Consider the following 18,695-nt stretch of genomic DNA (forward strand, 5'->3'; position numbering starts at 1 on the left):
CTAGAAACAAACTGAGCACACCTTTAGAAAGAGTGGAAGATAAGCTTTCATCTGATGCCTTGATCATGTTGTACATGTTATTAGAATGTAAGAGTTAACAATGCCTCTTAATTCATAGGTAGGCAAAAAAAAAAAAAAAAAAAAAAAAAAATTGAACATTCCATTTGTAATCGGTAGCATTCTTTTCCCTTTGTTGTTGTTACAATAAACAAATTACCATGTGAAGTTAACTTTTACTAGATGAAATCATATTTTGATTTTTTTTTTACTAACCAGACAGTCCTCATGGCCCATAACACATTTAGAGGGAATTCAATTTCAAGCCTATAATAGCCTGTCAATTCAAACAAGATCCAAGAAAGAAGTTTACCATTAACTGGTGTTAATTGTATACTGCTCTGTTTCTGTATGTACAGTATATCGTTTGCATATTTATGCAATATCAATTATTTGTATTGCAATGTCTATTTCTAATATTCTTTCACAAGTGGGATAGCTTTATTTATTCTATTGAAATAAAAAAAAGGGATTTGAGGATTTTGGGTTAGGCTGGTTAGTGTTCAATCCTGGTGTTTGGAGTGTGAGACAAAGGTACTGACAACTAAATGCTGAAAGACTAAAACACACAGGAGTCATGTGTGGAGTAGGTTTAAAAGTATTTACTGATTAAAACTGTTACATTAAGTAGCAATTTGTACCAAAAAAAACAAAAAAAAAAAAACGAAACAGACAAACAGATTACAATTCAGGGTGATAACTAATTTCTGTAATAATGTTTATACAATTTGTTTAGCTGTTTCGGAATCACCGCTGCTGTCGCTGCTCTCTAGTGTTTCAGCATGCTGTGTCCTACTACATTTGGTTGCCAACCCCTAGCAACGGCATCCTATGTAGCATGGAGCAGTTCTTCTGACAACCTTTAACCAGAGATGGGCACAAATACATCAAAAAGTATTTAATTAAAATACAAGTAATTTGTAATTTGAAAATACAAAAATATATTTTTTTACAGTCTTCTGTAGTGTAAGTGTGGCGTTAGGTACATGTAAGAGTCTAGAATATTGCAATATTATTGTTTAGTGCAGAAGATGCGCTTTTAACGTACATGTTGCCACATACTGTCATAATAAAATATAATTACGCATATAACACTATATTTGTATTATTTACACAAAAACTAGTTAACGCTGCTGTGAGGGTGTTTCTAATAGCGCGGCTGTGACAAAGTTGACAACTTTCTCTCTTCCGACTGCCATTATCTATTTTCTTACTCTTTTTGAAAGTTGTGAAAACACTGTTGTGGCGTTTTTCTTTTGCTATTTGAGCAAATTGGAACACAAAAATATATATTTAATGTAGTCTTTCATTCACTGCTATAGAAGTTAACCCAACTATGATGCCTTTTTACACTTCTGAGAAACCCAGAAATGTGAACAGGGTCAATAGGATGTGTCACATCACGTGATTTACTTGCCAAAAACTGTGATAGGCAATTTGGTAGTCCTATTTGTATTTTATGTCTATGGTCCTAGGGATAGTTCACCCAAAAAGGAAAATTAGCCCATGATTTACTCACCCTGACGTCATCCTAGGTGTATATTACTTTCTTCTTTCAGAAGAATACAATCAGAGTTATATTAAAAAGTGTCGTGGCTTTTCCAAGCTGTATAATGACAGTCAATGGGTATATTTTTCATCAAAGTGCATCTATCCATCATAAAAGTGCATCTGTCCATCATAAAAGTGCATCTGTCCATCATAAAAGTGCATCTATCCATCATAAAAGTGCATGTGTCAATCATAAAAGTGCTTCTATCCATCATAAAAGTGCATCTATCATCATAAAAGTACATCTATCCATCATTAAAGTGCATCTATCCATCATAAAAGTGCATCTATCCATCATAAAAGTGCATCTATCCATCATAAAAGTGCATCTGTCCATCATAAATGTGCATCTGTCCATCATAAAAGCATATCTATCCATCATAAAAGTGCATGTGTCAATCATAAAAGTGCATCTATCCATCATAAAAGTGCATCTATCCATCATAAAAGTACATCTATCCATCATAAAAGTGCATCTATCCATCATAAAAGTGCATCTATCCATCATAAAAGTGCATCTGTCCATCATAAAAGTGCATCTATCCATCATAAAAGTGCATCTATCCATCATAAAAGTGCATCTGTCCATCATAAAAGTGCATCTATCATCATAAAAGTGCTTGTGTCAATCATAAAAGTGCGTCTATCCATCATAAAAGTGCATCTATCCATCATAAAAGTACATCTATCCATCATAAAAGTGCATCTGTCCATCATAAAAGTGCATCTATCATCATAAAAGTGCTTGTGTCAATCATAAAAGTGCGTCTATCCATCATAAAAGTGCATCTATCCATCATAAAAGTACATCTATCCATCATAAAAGTGCATCTATCCATCATAAAAATGCATCTATCCATCATAAAAGTACATCTATCCATCATAAAAGTGCATCTGTCCATCATAAAAGTGCATCTGTCCATCATAAAAGCATATCTATCCATCATAAAAGTACATCTATCCATCAAAGTGGTCACGCGTATAACTAGACGCGGCAGGCGCGAATTTTGACGCATTTTCGCGTTTGGTGTGAACGCAGCAATTTAGTTGTCAGTACCTTTGTCTCACACTCCAAACACCAGGATTGAACACTAACCAGCCTAACCCAAAATCCTCAAATCCCTTTTTTTTTATTTCAATAGAATAAATAAAGCTATCCCACTTGTGAAAGAATATTAGAAATAGACATTGCAATACAAATAATTGATATTGCATAAATATGCAAACGATATACTGTACATACAGAAACAGAGCAGTATAGGCCTACAATTAACACCAGTTAATGGTAAACTTCTTTCTTGGATCTTGTTTGAATTGACAGGCTATTATAGGCTTGAAATTGAATTCCCTCTAAATGTGTTATGGGCCATGAGGACTGTCTGGTTAGTAAAAAAAAAAAATCTAAATATGATTTCATCTAGTAAAAGTTAACTTCACATGGTAATTTGTTTATTGTAACAACAACAAAGGGAAAAGAATGCTACCGATTACAAATGGAATGTTCAATATTTTTTTCTTTTTTTTTGCCTACCTATGAATTAAGAGGCATTGCTAACTCTTACATTCTAATAAACATGTACAATCAAGGCATCAGATGAAAGCTTATCTTCCACTCTTTCTAAAGGTGTGCTCAGTTTGTTTCTAGCATAAAGTATCAGGGAGATATGGCTCACGATTCATGAATATAATTAAACCGTTTTAGCATGTTTGGGTGATTCTGGGAGTTAAAGCCGAATTTGAGGTAGCATTGTTTTGACCCTAATTACAAGTTTCCAGCAGCTTGTTGACCGGGTTGGCCACCCAGGTTGTGATCCTCAGACATCATAGATTTCATTTTTATATGACAACCTTTTACAGCAGCCCATGTCTGATTTCCTAAAAAACAGGTGTTTTGCCCCCTGGGTATCAAAGAAACCCCAAGAAGGTTGTGGTTTAAAAATAAACATTCTGACATAAACACTCTGTCAGCTACACTGTTTACTTCTGAATATTATAGTTTGGTTCCAGAACGTGATAAATCCATCTATCTATAAATTACAGAAACGTCTGTCTGTCTGTCTGTCTGTCTGTCTGTGTGTGTGTCTGTTCCTCGCATATCTCTCGAACCGTTAGTCCGATTGATTTCAAACTCGACAGGTGTCTCGCCACGGGCACGAGTAAGTGCAGTGCCAAGTTTGACATTGTTTGGATGAGAAATGCAAAAGATATCGTTAAATATATCATTTTTAGAAGGTTGTGGTTTAAAAATAAACATTCTGACATTAGAGAGTTGTATCGGTCAAAGAAGCCCCAAGAAGGTTGTGGTTTAAAAATAAACATTCTGACATAAACACTCAGTCAGCTACACTGTTTACTTCTGAATATTATAGTTTGGTTCCCGAACGTGATAAATCCATCTATCTATAAATTACAGAAACGTCCGTCTGTCTGTCTGTGTGTTATTCGCATATCTCTCGAATGTGAGATAACCACTAAATGTGTGAAAACCACTATTTTCTGTTTCAAACTTTCACATAGCATCTTTAGGTTATAACAACATTGAAAATCAAAATCTGGATTTGAATTTTTTAAGATTTATTATAAAAACGGATAATTTTTTTTTTTTTTTCAAAATGCAATTAATCCATTGAATCAATATAAAGTTATTTTTGATCATATTGCCATCGCAAGAAATATCTCCTGAACTTTTTTGACGGCGATCAGCTCACAAAAACTGATTTTGCACGGGCACTTTGCACTGCTCCCTGAATCGAGGTGCTTATTCATTTGTGGATGTTAACTGAATCTGTAAGTCAGCTATGCTGTTTACTTCTGAATATTATATTTCATTCTGGTGCGCTTAACGCTATCGCTACTGTGTAATAGTAGCCTATGCTATTCACCAACTAAACATATCCTATTCAATGCGTTCACAGTCTCTTTCACGGGCATCATTTGTAGTTGCCTATTCACAAACTGTTTGCTCAAGCATAGCGTTTTCTCGGAGTTCACTGTGTGCTTTTTACCATGCACAAATAAAAATGTCACTGAACTTTTGCTGTGTAATTATAACAATGAGCACACACCAAACCAACAATTACTAAAAACACACACAAAAACTGATTTTGCACGGGCATTTTTTGCACTAGTCTATCTATAAATTACAGAAACGTCTGTCTGTCTGTATGTCTGTCTGTCTGTCTGTGTGTTATTTGCATATCTCTCAAACCGTTAGTCCGATGGATTTCAAACTTGACAGGTGTCTCGCTATGGGCACGAGTAAGTGCAGTGCCAAGTTTGACGTTGTTTGGATGAGAAATGCAAAAGATATCGTTAAAAATACCAGTAAAAGAAGCACTTAGAAGGTTGTGGTTTAAAAATAAACATTCTGACATTAGAGGGTTGTATCCGTCAAAGAAGCCCCAAGAAGGTTGTGGTTTAAAAATAAACATTCTGATATAAACACTCTGTCAGCTACACTGTTTACTTCTGAATATTATATTTTATTCACGGCCATCATTTGTAGTAACCTATTCACAAACTGTTTGCTCAAGCGTAGCATTTTTTCGGAGTTCACTGTGTAGCCTGCTCCCTGAATCATCGTGCTTATCCATTTGTGGATGTTAACTGAATCTGTAAATCACCTGTTTACTTCTGTATATTATATCTATCTATAAATTACGGGAACGTCTTTCTGTCTGTGTGTGAGTGTGTGTTATTCGCATATCTCTCGAACCGTTAGTCCGATGGATTTCAAACTTGACAGGTGTCTTGCTACGGGCATGAGTAAGTGCAGTGCCAAGTTTGATGTTGTTTGGATTACAAATGCAAAATATATTGTTAAATATATATCGATAAAAGAAGCACACACTGGCTTTTGCCGCTCTAGCTGCTGGCCGCTCCCCCTCTCACACTGCACACTGAGTGAGCACAGCCCAGGACCAGAGACAGAGAGGGTCGAAGAAAGCAGCGGAGCTTAAGTAGCGTTTTCTCGGAGTTCACTGTGTAGCCTGCTCCCTGAATCGTGTAGTTAAATTTTCCACATTTATTGTATGTCATTATGTCAGTATCAGTATTTGCTTTCTACCATGTACAAATAAAAATGTCACTGAACTTTTGCTGTGTAATTGTAACAATGAGCACTCAAATACACCAAACCAACAATTACTAAAAACAGACACAGAAACTGATTTTGCACGGGCACTTTGCACTGCTCCCTGAATCAACGCGCTTATTCATTTGTGGATGTAAACTCAACTGAATCTATAAGTAAGCTATGCTGTTTACTTCTGAATATTATATTTCATTCTGGTGCGCTTAACGTTATCGCTGCTGTGTAATAGTAGCCTATGCTATTCACCAACTAAACATATCCTATTCAATGCATTCACAGTCTCTTTCACGGGCATCATTTGTAGTAGCCTATTCACAAACTGTTTGCTCAAGCGTAGCATTTTCTCGGAGTTCACTTTGTGCTTTCTACCATGCACAAATAAAAATGTCACTGAACTTTTGCTGTGTAATTGTAACAATGAGCACTCAAACACACCAAACCAACAATTACTAAAAACACACACAAAAACTGATTTTGCACGGGCATTTTGCACTAGTCTATCTATAAATTACAGAAACGTCTGTCTGTCTGTCTGTCTGTCTGTGTCTGTATGTCTGTCTGTCTGTGTGTCTGTCTGTCTGTCTGTTATTCGCATATCTCTCGAACCGTTAGTCCGATGGATTTCAAACTCGACAGGTGTCTTGCCATGGGCACGAGTAAGTGCAGTGCCAAGTTTGACATTGTTTGGATTAGAAATGCTAAAGATATCGTTAAATATATCATTTTTAAAAGGTTGTGGTTTAAAAATAAACATTCTGACATTAGAGGGTTGTATCGATCAAAGAAGCCCCAAGAAGGTTGTGGTTTAAAAATAAACATTCTGACATAAACACTCTGTCTGCTACACTGTTTACTTTTGAATATTATATTTTATTCACAGCCATCATTAACCTATTCACAAACTGTTTGCTCAAGCGTAGCATTTTTTCGGAGTTCACTGTGTAGCCTGCCCCCTGAATCGTTGCGTTTACTTCTATATATTATATCTATCTATAAATTGCGGGAACGTCTTTCTGTCTGTGTGTGTGTGTGTGTTATTCGCATATCTTTTGAACCGTTAGTCTGATGGATTTCAAACTTGACTGGTGTCTTACTACGGGTGGTGTCTTACTACGGGCATGAGTAAGTGCAGTGCCAAGTTTGACGTTGTTTGGATTAGAAATGCAAAAGATATTTTGCTATCATCAATATATCAGTATTTACTTTCTACCATGCACAAATAAAAATGTCACTGAAATTTTGCTGTGTAATTGTAACAATGAGCACTCAAACACACCAAACCAACAATTACTAAAAACACACACAAAAACTGATTTTGCACGGGCACTTTGCACTGCTCCCTGAATCGACGCACTTATTCATTTGTGGATGTTAACTGAATCTGTTAGTCAGCTATGCTGTTTACTTCTGAATATTATATTTCATTCTGGTGTGCTTAATGTTATCGCTACTGTGTAATAGTAGCCTATGCTATTCACCAACTAAACATATCCTATTCAATGCGTTCACAGTCTCTTTCACGGGCACCAAACCAACAATTACTAAAAACAATCACAAAAACTGATTTTGCACGGGCATTTTGCACTAGTAACAGTAAATTATGCATAATTACATGCAATTAATTAATCCTACCCTAACCCTGTAGTAAGTGCATGCTGTAAATTATTATTACTCAGTCAGTACTTAAATATATAATTACATTGGAACAATGACACCTTAAAATAAAATGTAACCGATATATCTTACCTTTCATGCAATGTGGAAGAAAAATGACTGAACAAAAAAATAAACTTATACAGCCATGTTATTAATACTAAAGCATCTTTTGCAGCGATTTTTGTGTGAGCATATCAGTGAACACCCCTGACCACTCGGTGAGTTTCACGTCTTTGTAATCGAAAGTTTAATGCGTTTTAGGAAGGATTGTTCCAGTGCACCTATGCTGCCATTGTGTAGGTGGGGGCCGGGGGGAAAGCGAAATAAACCTAAAATTCTCGGGACAGCAGCATGTGTCCAAATTTTAATCTTAACCGTTCTATTTCATCAGAAACGATCTGTAAACAGGGCTTTAAGTGTAAAATACCGAACATGTCCTTTAACTCTCACCCCCCTTTTTGAGAATGGACATTAAAATGCGCTATATAAACTTAAATTGTTGTAATTCAAGAATGTGTTTGGGTATAGACCTAAGTTTGGTCTTGTTTTAAAGAAAACACTGAGCAGATTATTGCTGAAGTGAAAGTATGAAAAAGTTATGGAAGTTTAAATTTACAGTAAATCAAATATACTGTACTTAATATTTTTTCTTTTATATAAAATATATATTTTACAGAATATTTTTTATTCTAAAATTAATATAAAATCAAATCCATATATCAAACTAAGTTGTGTTCCAAATTTGAAGTTGATATCACAAAACGTCTCAGGTTACGACTGTAACCTATGTTCCCTGAGAACAGGGAACGAGACACTACGTCAGAATGACGCTATGGGGAACGCCTCAGGCGTGACAGGTGTCTGAAATCAAATATCAACTCACGTCAATCATGTTGACCGGCGACAGCCCGTGCATCATCAGCTTGAATGATGAGCGCGCGACCTGGATGTATAAAGGGGAGCCTTGCACACATGACAACATCCTATCGTCTGAAGGGACTGTTGCAGGCGGGCCCCGAGGCATGGCAGGAAGACGTAGTGTCTCGTTCCCTGTTCTCAGGGAACATAGGTTACAGTCGTAACCTGAGACGTTCCCTTTCGAAAGGGAACTCTACACTACGTCAGAATGACGCTATGGGGAACGATATACCAACGCCACCATGCTGAGGGGAGTGCATGCCCAAAGGCAGTGACAACTGTCCGAACCAGTAATTCAGAAAACACTGGAACCACTCACCCTTAGGTCACATCGGGCTGTCAGTGACAGCACTCCCTACCGGTCATCACCCAAGCTAATGAACCAAGAAACCGCCAGAACATAGTTAATGGGGGGGTATCTGGGCCAGCTCAAAGGCTTAGGACCACAGCTTCCAAAAGAAGGGGTCCCTTCTAGGGAGTGTGGCTAGGGGGCCCAAGGGACTCCCAGCCAGTCACTATTCAGGGGAGCGTGCCACCTGAAATACCACCAGGCAGGCCTGACCTGGTGTCACTACATAAGACACTAGAGTCTGGCCACTTCCTGTCTGTCTGAAGACAGAGCCTCTGGACACTTGCCTAAAAGAAGGCATCCAACCCGAGGGACTGCAAAACAGGCAGTGAACCACTCGGCCCGGATCTCAGAGACGGGAAACCCTGGAGAGTATGACTCAGCATAGAGTCTCTCTACTCGATCCATGGATCTACCCAGTGTTTGTGTTTCCAAAACACTGAGGAGGCCTGAGAGGGCCTAAAAAGGAGCTACCTCCAGGAAGGCCTAGTAGGACCTCTAACCTGGCGACCACAACATGGGGGAGCTTATAATATATGGAAGCTCAAATACAGGAAGGCCTGTGTGAGGCCTGTGACCTGCCAACCACAGCATGTGGGAGCTCAAATACAACCACAGTATGTGGGAACTCATATTCAGGAAGGCCTTGTGAGGCCTCTGACCTGCTAACCACACTATGTGGGAGCTCAATCATAACCACAGCATGTGGGAACTCCTATCAGGAAGGCCGGGGAGGCCTCTAACCTGGTGACCACAGCATGTGGGAGCTCCTATCAGGAAGGCCGGTGAGGCCTCTAACCTGGCGACCACAGGATGTGGGAGGTCACTTTAGAAAGGGAATAAAGCTTATAGCGCACACCCTTACCATAAAAAATAGAAAGTACATGAAAGAAAGTGCATGTACTTAGCCATTCTGAACCCAAGAAGGCCTGATAAGGCCTCTAACCTGGCAACCACAGCATGTGGGAGCTCATACTCGAGAAGGCCGGTGAGGCCTGTAACACGGTGACCACAATGTGTGGGAGCTCATCAGAATGTGAAAGTTAACTAGAGAAAGGCGTCTGTCGTAATAAAGTGACGACAGGACGCATCTAGAGTGGGACCCGAGGTAAACCCAGGGTCTGATCCACATAGGAAGGGACAGAAGCGATACGCGCATGACCCTTACCATAGAAAATGGATTTAGAAAGTACACAAGACATAAGTCGTGTGACTTACCAAAAGCATGGACAAAAACGTACGGAACGTATGTACCAAAAAGGAATGAAGTAAAGGTTGCCCGTACTTCATCACTCTAAAAACACAGTATGTGTGAGCCCACATTCGGGAAGGCCGGATGAGGCCTGTAACCTGACATGTAAAAGCTCAAACCCAGGAAGGCCTGGTGAGGCCTGTAACCAGGGAACCACCGTACATGGGAACCTATAATCAGGAAAGCCAGAAGAAGCCTGCAACCTGATAGACACAATACGTGGGAGTTCTCATTCAGTAAGGCCTGGAGAGGCCTGCTGACATGAAAGAACTCATAACCAGGAAGGCCGCAGAGGCCTAAAGCCTGGTGACCACTAATTGTGGGAGGTTAAAACTCAGGAAGGCCGGTGAGGCCTGTGACCTAACGACCACAGCCCGTGGGAGCTCATAGGATGGCCTGGAGAGGCCTCAACCTGATAACCACAATATGTGGGAGCTCCTATTCAAGAAGGCCTGGTGAGGCCTAAAACTTGATAACCACAGAATGTGGGAGCTCATATTCAACCACAGTAAGTGAGAGCTATACTCAGGAAGGCCTAGTGAGGCCTATGACCTGATAACCACAGTATGTGGGAGCTGATATTCAAGAAGGCCTGGTGAGGCCTATAACTTGATACTCACAGTAAGTGGGAGCTCATATTCAGCCAAAATATGTGGAAACTCATTCAGGAAGGCCTGGTGAGGCCTCTAACCTGATAACCACAGAATGTGGAGGCTCATATTCAAGAAGGCCTGGTGAGGCCTAAAACTTGATAACCACAGAATGTGGGAGCTCACATTCAACCACAGTATGTGAGAGCTATACTCAGGAAGGCCTAGTGAGGCCTATGACCTGATAACCACAGTATGTGGGAGCTCATATTCAAGAAGGCCTGGTGAGGCCTATAACTTGATACCCACAGTAAGTGGGAGCTCATATTCAACCAAAATATGTGGAAGCTCTCATCCAGGAAGGCCTGGTGAGGCCTCTGACCTGATAACCACAGAATGTGGGGGCTCAAATTCAAGAAGGCCTGGTGAGGCCTAAAACTTGATAACCACAGAATGTGGGAGCTCATATTCAACCACAGTATGTGAGAGCTATACTCAGGAAGGCCTAGTGAGGCCTATGACCTGATAACCACAGTATGTGGGAGCTCATATTCAAGAAGGCCTAGTGAGGCCTATAACTTGATAACCACAGTATGTGGGAGCTCATATCCAAGAAGGCCTGGTAAGGCCTAAAACTTGATAACCACAGTAAGTGGAAGCTCACAGTATGTAGGAGCTCACATTCAGGAAGGCCGGCGAGGCCTGTAACCGGACATGTGAAGGCTCCTAACCAAGAAGGCCTGGTGAGGCCTATAACCTGGCGACTACAGTATGTGGGAGCTCATATACAACCACAGTATGTGGGAGCTCATACTCAGGAAGGCCTGGTGAGGCCTCTGACCTGATAACCACAGAATGTGGGAGCTCATAACCCGGAAGGCCAGATGAAGCCTGTAACCTAATGACCACAGTATGTAGGAGCTCACATTCAGGAAGGCCGGCGAGGCCTGAAACCTGACATGTGAAAAACTCCTAGCCAAGAAGGCCTGGTGAGGCCTATAACCTGGCGACTACAGTATGTGGGAGCTCATATACAACCACAGTATGTGGGAGCTCACACTCAGGAAGGCCTAGTGAGGCCTCTGACCTGATAACCACAGAATGTGGGAGCTCATAACCAGGAAGGCCAGATGAGGCCTGTAACCTGACGACCACAGTATGTAGGAGCTCACATTCAGGAAGGCCGGTGAGGCCTGTAACCTGACATGTGGAGGCTCTTAACCAAGAAGGCCTGGTAAGGCCTATAACCTGGCGACTATAGTATGTGGGAGCTCATATACAACCACAGCATGTGGGAGCTCATACTCAGGAAGGCCTAGTGAGGCCTCTGACCTGACAACCACAGCATGTGGGAGCTTATATTCAAGAAGGCCTAGTGAGGCCTATAACTTGATAACCACAGAATGTGGGAACACATTTTCAGCCACAGTGTGTGGGAGCTCATATTCAGGAAGGCCTAGTGGGGCCTCTGACCTGCTAACCACAATATATGGGAGTTCAACCACAATATATATATATATATATTTTTTTTAAGAAGACTGTCTGGTCAAGGAGGCCTGCAAAGGCCTACTACCTGCCATACAGCACCTCCAAAAATCTTATTTTTACCTTCTTACCAAACACATGCCCCCAAACTCTATACAGGATACTCGGTCTGTAAGAGAAACAGAAATATGTTATTTGCGCACAAAAAACATTATACAAAGAAGACCAGACAGTACACCTGCGGCGTGTAAAGTAAAGACACGTCAGGAACTCTCTCTTTTCCAAAAGAGTACCTGGGTTAACCACTTACATGCCTGAAAGAGGCGCTTCTACTAACCAGGCTGAAGGGGGGGCCATCAGACATGATATTCATCATAGACCCAGCCCCAGGCCTGATGTAAGAGACGCCTGGGGAACGCTGAGTGCGCTTTTGCTGGATGACCTCCCTCAGATCCTTCTTCCTGCGGGAACTGCGTCTCCTCTGTGACCTACTCCGGACCGGAGGAGGCGCACGAGAAGAGACGCTGGCCCTCTGGGCCTGTCTATGGCCCTCAGACCCAGACTGGCCAGGCCTGCCCGCCTGTTTGGGCGCGGACTCGGATCTCAGCGGTATGCAGCTCTTGAATGCAGCTGAGCGCGCCCTCGCCTCCCTGAACTTTTCAACCACCGTCTGAACGGAGGGGCCAAAAAGTTCAGCGGGCGAAACCGGCGAATCGAGAAGAAAGGTCTTCTCTTTCTCCCCGATGTCGGCCAGGTTAAGCCACAGATGTCTCTCCGTGGCCACCATAGCCGCCATTGACCGGCCAATGGCGGCAGCAGATAGTTTGGTAGCCCGGAGAGCCAGATCCGTGGTACGGCGCAGCTCAATAACCGCCTCAGGGGACAGTCCTGCCCCCTGGTCGAGATCCCGCAGCAGGTCGGCCTGGTATGCCTGTAACACAGCGAGTGTGTGCAGAGCAGCACCGGCCTGACCTGCTGCAGTGTATGCTCTGCCATTCAAGCGCGAAGTTATTTTAAGCGGCTTGGATGGCAGGGTAGGAGCTCTTAGTGTCGATGCCTGCCCAGAGACGAGATAGTTAGCCAACGTCTCGTCAACGGGCGGCATCGACACATACCCATGCTCCGCAGCTCCATCCACAGCAGCGAAACTACCCCGCTGATGTGGATGAATACGAGCGGAGTACGGGTTCTTCCATGCCTTCTTGATCTCAGCATGGAGATCTGGAAGGAATGGAAGGCTCACCTGAGCTGGTGGCCTATGGCTGGAAAGAAACCGATCGTCGAGACGACCACGAGCGGTTTCTTCCCTGACGCGCCTCCACGGCAGCTGCAAACTGTCGGTGGCGCGCCCCATAACATCCACCAGCTCCGCATACACAGGGCAGGATGGTTGAGATGGCTCAGTATCTGCCAGACTGACGACATCAATCATTTCCTGCCCGTCCGGAAGAGCAGCAGCTGCAGACGCATTTGGTGATAGTGATAACACGTCATCATCTACCTGCAGCTCATTCTCGTCAGTGGACGAGCTGTCTGAGAGGTGAACCTCCCTCTCAAGACGCTCGGCCAGCTCCTTCTGAGACCCCCATGATGAGAGTCGCCGCTGAGCCTCAGCCCGAGCGGGACCCGCACCACGCGGCTCAGAAGCTGAACCCTCTTCCCTCGAGAAAAGGGTCAGACGAGAGCGGAGAGTCTTCAAAGAAAAACTCTCACAGTTCGCACAAAAAGCTCTCTCGAGAGCCTCTCGTGCATGCTCTTCACCCAAACAAACAACGCACAGATCGTGTGTGTCACCCGGCGTCAAAAACCTTGGGCACGGGTCTGCACACTTACGGAAGCCCTGCTTCTTCTCTGTACGTTTCATTTTAATATTCACTGTAAGCGATATTCTTACCAGACAAAAACAGTCCCTGAAGACGAAAAGATGTTGTCATGTGTGCAAGGCTCCCCTTTATACATCCAGGTCGCGCGCTCATCATTCAAGCTGATGATGCACGGGCTGTCGCCGGTCAACATGATTGACGTGAGTTGATATTTGATTTCAGACACCTGTCACGCCTGAGGCGTTCCCCATAGCGTCATTCTGACGTAGTGTAGAGTTCCCTTTCGAAAGGGAACTTGAAGTTCCCATGAGATTTTGTTTAGGCGTAATACCAAAAATAGCCACCGGGTGACATACATTCTGATTAAATTTAATTGTATGCATTCTGCTGTAACAAATTAATACATTTCTGTCCAAATATCACTTCTTTCACAAAATATGGAACCTTGAGACTCTCACTTTCTTACAATATTTTGTAAATATTAGAAAAGGTTTTGATCATAAATTATGAAATATGATGATGCCCAAAAGGGGTGGAGCCAGATAAAAGAATTTAGAGTACAGTTTCTATGATACTGGTTTTCACAGGATGAATTCTGAGTTTGTAAGCTTTCAAATGATACCTAATTTATGATAACAACTAAAATATGTGATGTAATAAAAAAGGCGATAAAAAAAGATAATATTATATTTTAGAGGATACTATATATATTATACTTTTTAGAGGATATTATTTTATAATTTTTTATTGACAAATACTAGATTATATGTTTTATTATGAACTTTTAGCATGAAAACCAAAGTTTCAATTATTAAAAGTGTGTGCGTCGACTTTTTGTGACAAATGCCAGAACTCCTGTTATGATGTAGTTTTTTTGAGGTGCACTCTTGTCATAAATTCATCTATTACTGTTCCTACATAATTTGTAACAAAAAACAGTGCTAAAATATCTATTTAGGAGTCTTAGACCTTTCAAACGATATATAGTTTGTCATGATTAGATAAGGATTTAATTGTAATATAGTGAAGTAAATTTATAGGCATCACGCTAGCCGGACGGCGACAGTCAAGGGGTTAAATTCTTTTAGCGAGCTCCTCACCTAGTGGGTGGTGTCAGGTTTCTTATTACAAAATTTCCATTTTATTCCATTTTCCATTTTATTTCTCATGGAAGTTTTGAAAACAATTTTGTGGGTTTTTATTACTTTATCACAGAATCTGAAGAGTTTTCTGGTATCTGCTCTATTACTTGCATCCTCTTTTCTCTACTCTCATTCCTTCTACCGTAAAATGAGCTAGTCGTGAAGCCCTGAAAGAAAACATCCAGTTAAAATTACTAAGATAAGTCACCTAGACATGCTAATATCAGTTTAACCTGTAAATTTTATAATTTGTAAAAAAAAAAATTACCTAAAAATTTGAAGATGGTCAAAATTAGGGTTAATCCCTTTTTTATACCCAAACAGGCAACGTAACTCAGGAGTCTCATATATTTCAAAACGTGCTAAATAACAACATGAACAACATATTAATTCATTTTCTTAGACAATGTTCACAATTAATGTTAGTAGTATTATTATTATTTTTTCCAGAAGAAAAGTAAGTTTAATACATATTTACCTCCCTCAAAATCTGAATGTTCTGCACCACCGGTAGCCATGTTGGATTTAGGTCAGGCTGACTAATTGATCACAAAAAACTTGAAGCGAATCATGTTACCAGCATACTCAAGACAGACCAGGCTGTGATAAATTGATAAAAGGATTTAAAGGGGGGGTGAAATGCTATTTCATGCATACTGAGTTTTTTACACTGGTAAAGAGTTGGATTCCCATGCTAAACATGGACAAAGTTTCAAAAACTAAGTTGTACGTTTGAAGGAGTATTTTTGTTCCAAAAATACTCCTTCCGGTTTGTCACAAGTTTCGGAAAGTTTTTTTCGAGTATGGCTCTGTCTTACGTAAGATAGGGCGGATTTTCCTTATATGGGTCCTAAGGGCACTTCTCCGGTAAGATCGCGGCCGCGGCGCGCACTCGTAGACCAAGAGAGTGAAAGCAGTTCGCCATCAAAGCGCCCTGCCCGGCTTTTGGGAAGTCAATGTCACCAAAGAAGTGTGTTTTTGGTTGCCAGGGCAAGACAACCCTGCACAGATTCCCAAAGAACCCAGCGTTAAGGAACCCGTGGCAGTTTGTTTTCCTGAGCATAAACGGAGTTGTGTAAGACTTTTGTTCCCTGCATTTCGACGATGATTGTTTTATAAACAAAGCCCAGATCTACGGATTTGCAGATCGTCTAATGCTTAAGGATCGAGTCACAATGATAAGGTTCGCGGTCGTGCGTTGGAACCGGACGGTGAGTAAAACTGTTTGTTGAACAAATGTCTCTGTGTGTTGTCACTAGCTTGGCGCGTTAGCACAGCTAAGCTTCGCCCAAACGGCCCGCCCCCAGCCGCTCGGTTTTTTCCGGAAAGACTCGGTACAGCCTATCTTTATGTTAAAAATTTAATAAAACAAAATACTTTTTGGAGATATGAAGGATGCAATATTACTCTATAGGTACTCAAGATTAACAGGAGATTGAGTGAAAATGAGCATTTCACCCCCCCTTTAATGAAAAAAATGTCTCTTATGCCCCAAAAAAGACAATAAAAACTATGTAACTTGTGGTTCATGTTGCCTGTTATAGGGCTAGTCAACTCCATGAAAAAGTGTCTCAGGGACAAAATGTGGTTTAATGGTCAACTGTATTTCAACCAGTGTTCTTTCCTTGTTTAACTGTCTCCATGTGCTTTTTTTTCTCAGTGGGTGATCAGAAACCACCGTTGGCTCCAAAACCAAAGGTTCTCCCAGCACCAGTGCAAACAGAACATCCACCTGCTTCCAAGTTGTGTGTTTACCAACATAACTCACCAGCTGTTAAAAGTAAAGTTAAGCCTGAAGTAGCACCAAAACCACGCCTTTTCAAACCTCCCTCTCCTTTCAATTCAAAACATCTCACATCCAATGAGGTCCATCAACCTATTTTACAAGAAAAGTCTGACATCACAAAGAATGTTGGCGTTCTAAATTTCAGAAATGGAATGCACACTGGGAACAACAAGCCGAAGTGGGATTACATAATTCCAATCTGTGTATGCAATGACCGAAATTGTGCTGATTGCTCACCGAAGGAAAACAACCAAAATGTTAATCAACATGGGAACAGTCCTGATCCGTGTAAAGCAGGAAATACAGAAAGTCCCAGAAAGAGTTCATCCAAACCTCCGCTGAGAACACCGGAGGAAGAAAAGCATTTGGTGACGCCTATTTTGTCAAACTGCATCTCTGGACTACACTCATTCAATAACAATAATCTCCATCCAATTGAAAAATCTCAGAAAACATCCCAGATCCAGAACAAGGAGCCTTTGAAGGCGAATCAGATTGGTTCTGAGATGCAAACGACCAAGAAACACCAAAAAGACATAGTCTCTAGCGTTAATTCATCTGTTGATAGTGGCCAAACACCAGAGCCTCTAAAATGTAGCGTGCATTATAGTCCGCCCCCTTCTAAGCCTCTTAAGAAAGCACCACCAGTAGCCATGCAGCGCAAAAATAAGATGGAACAACCCAATGTTATCCATCAGGAGTCAGCAGGCCTTACCAAGTTTACTGTCTTACCTGTTGATGTAAACAATCCAGATCCATTATGGAGAGAAAGTCCTAACAAGATGAACATCAATGCTGTAAGACATTCTAGAGAGAACAAAGGTCCTCAGGCCATAAGGAGCTTTAAATGTACCCAGTGTAACAGCCAGGGCACCCCAGTACCTGTCCCACACCAGAAAATCCCTCAGCTGCAACAAAATAAAACCCAGCAATTTGGTGTACAGGGGACTGAAAATAAAGAACAAAATCTGTATGTATCTCCTGAGGTATCAAGCAATACCCATCTGAAGAAGTCATCCCAGAAACCTCAACCTGATGTCCGAAGGCACAATAACATTGGGTCTACAGAACTTTCAGTAGGTAGACTTCCTAAAAAGACTCTGGCATTCAAAGGTCCACTGAGAAATGATGGTCACATTAATGCAATAAATACTGAAGGAAATCCCCCTCTCGCATTTGAAGGACAAATTACCAGTCAGAACCAAGCAAGTGATGTGCCAAAAAAGAAGACCAGCTTTACTCTCAAGCCTAAATCAAAGTCTTTATCCTCAGCAGATATACGTAAACCTGATGGCCTCAATAAGACCTCCTTTCTAAGGATCATGGACCTTGACCGTGTCAAAAAGGTTCCCAAGTTATCTGTCAAGAGTGGGCAGGCCCTTGATTTCACTCCAGTTATGATTGAGCAGTCAGTGGATACAGAGGAAAGCCAATGTGAAATCTGCTCTCATACACTGGTGTCACTGCACAATAGTCACCTTGATGCGAATATACCTCAAGTTGAGCAGAATGTAGATGAAGATCTTCCAAAACATCTTGAGAATTCTGGTGAATCTGAACATGCATATGAAGATATCCCAGAATATGAAAACCTGCCTCCTTTTAGCACTACAAAGGCACAGGATGCTGATAAATACCAAAATCAGTCAGCAATGTATGAGGACGATGGTATTTATGAAATTCCAGATGTGTTCCCTGAACACTGTGCAGACACCAAAAAGCAGCAATTTCTTAAAAGGTAAAATTTTAGCCGAAACAGATGAATAATTAATGAGAAAGTTGAATAGTTGAGATGAGGAAATTTCATTCCTGAATTTGAATGGAAGTAGCAAAATGAAGTACTGAATTTGATTAGCAAAATATAGAATTGCAATTAAAATTTGAATTTATTTGCTGAAAATAACTCATAACTAGGAAAGCAACGTTTTTGGCGAAGGCTTTGATGTTTTAGAAAAAAGTAAAAATCCTTGATGTTTATGGGCCTTATGGAGGG

The 18,695-nt window shown here is 41.2% G+C and overlaps 1 protein-coding gene across 2 annotated transcripts in view; it reads left to right on the forward strand.

Moving 5' to 3' along the window:
• Positions 1–18,695, forward strand: part of LOC307151600 (FYVE, RhoGEF and PH domain-containing protein 6-like) — a 66,816-nt gene that overhangs the window by 9,027 nt on the left and 39,094 nt on the right. For both annotated transcript variants that reach the window (XM_079859698.1, XM_079859697.1), the window contains exon 2: positions 16,577–18,440. In XM_079859698.1, coding sequence (XP_079715824.1) covers positions 16,577–18,440 — 1,864 coding nt within the window. The remainder of the gene's footprint in view (positions 1–16,576; positions 18,441–18,695) is intronic.

The sequence above is a fragment of the Squalius cephalus genome (assembly GCF_949319135.1).
Source record: "Squalius cephalus genome assembly, chromosome: 23".
NCBI classification, from domain to species: domain Eukaryota; kingdom Metazoa; phylum Chordata; class Actinopteri; order Cypriniformes; family Leuciscidae; genus Squalius; species Squalius cephalus.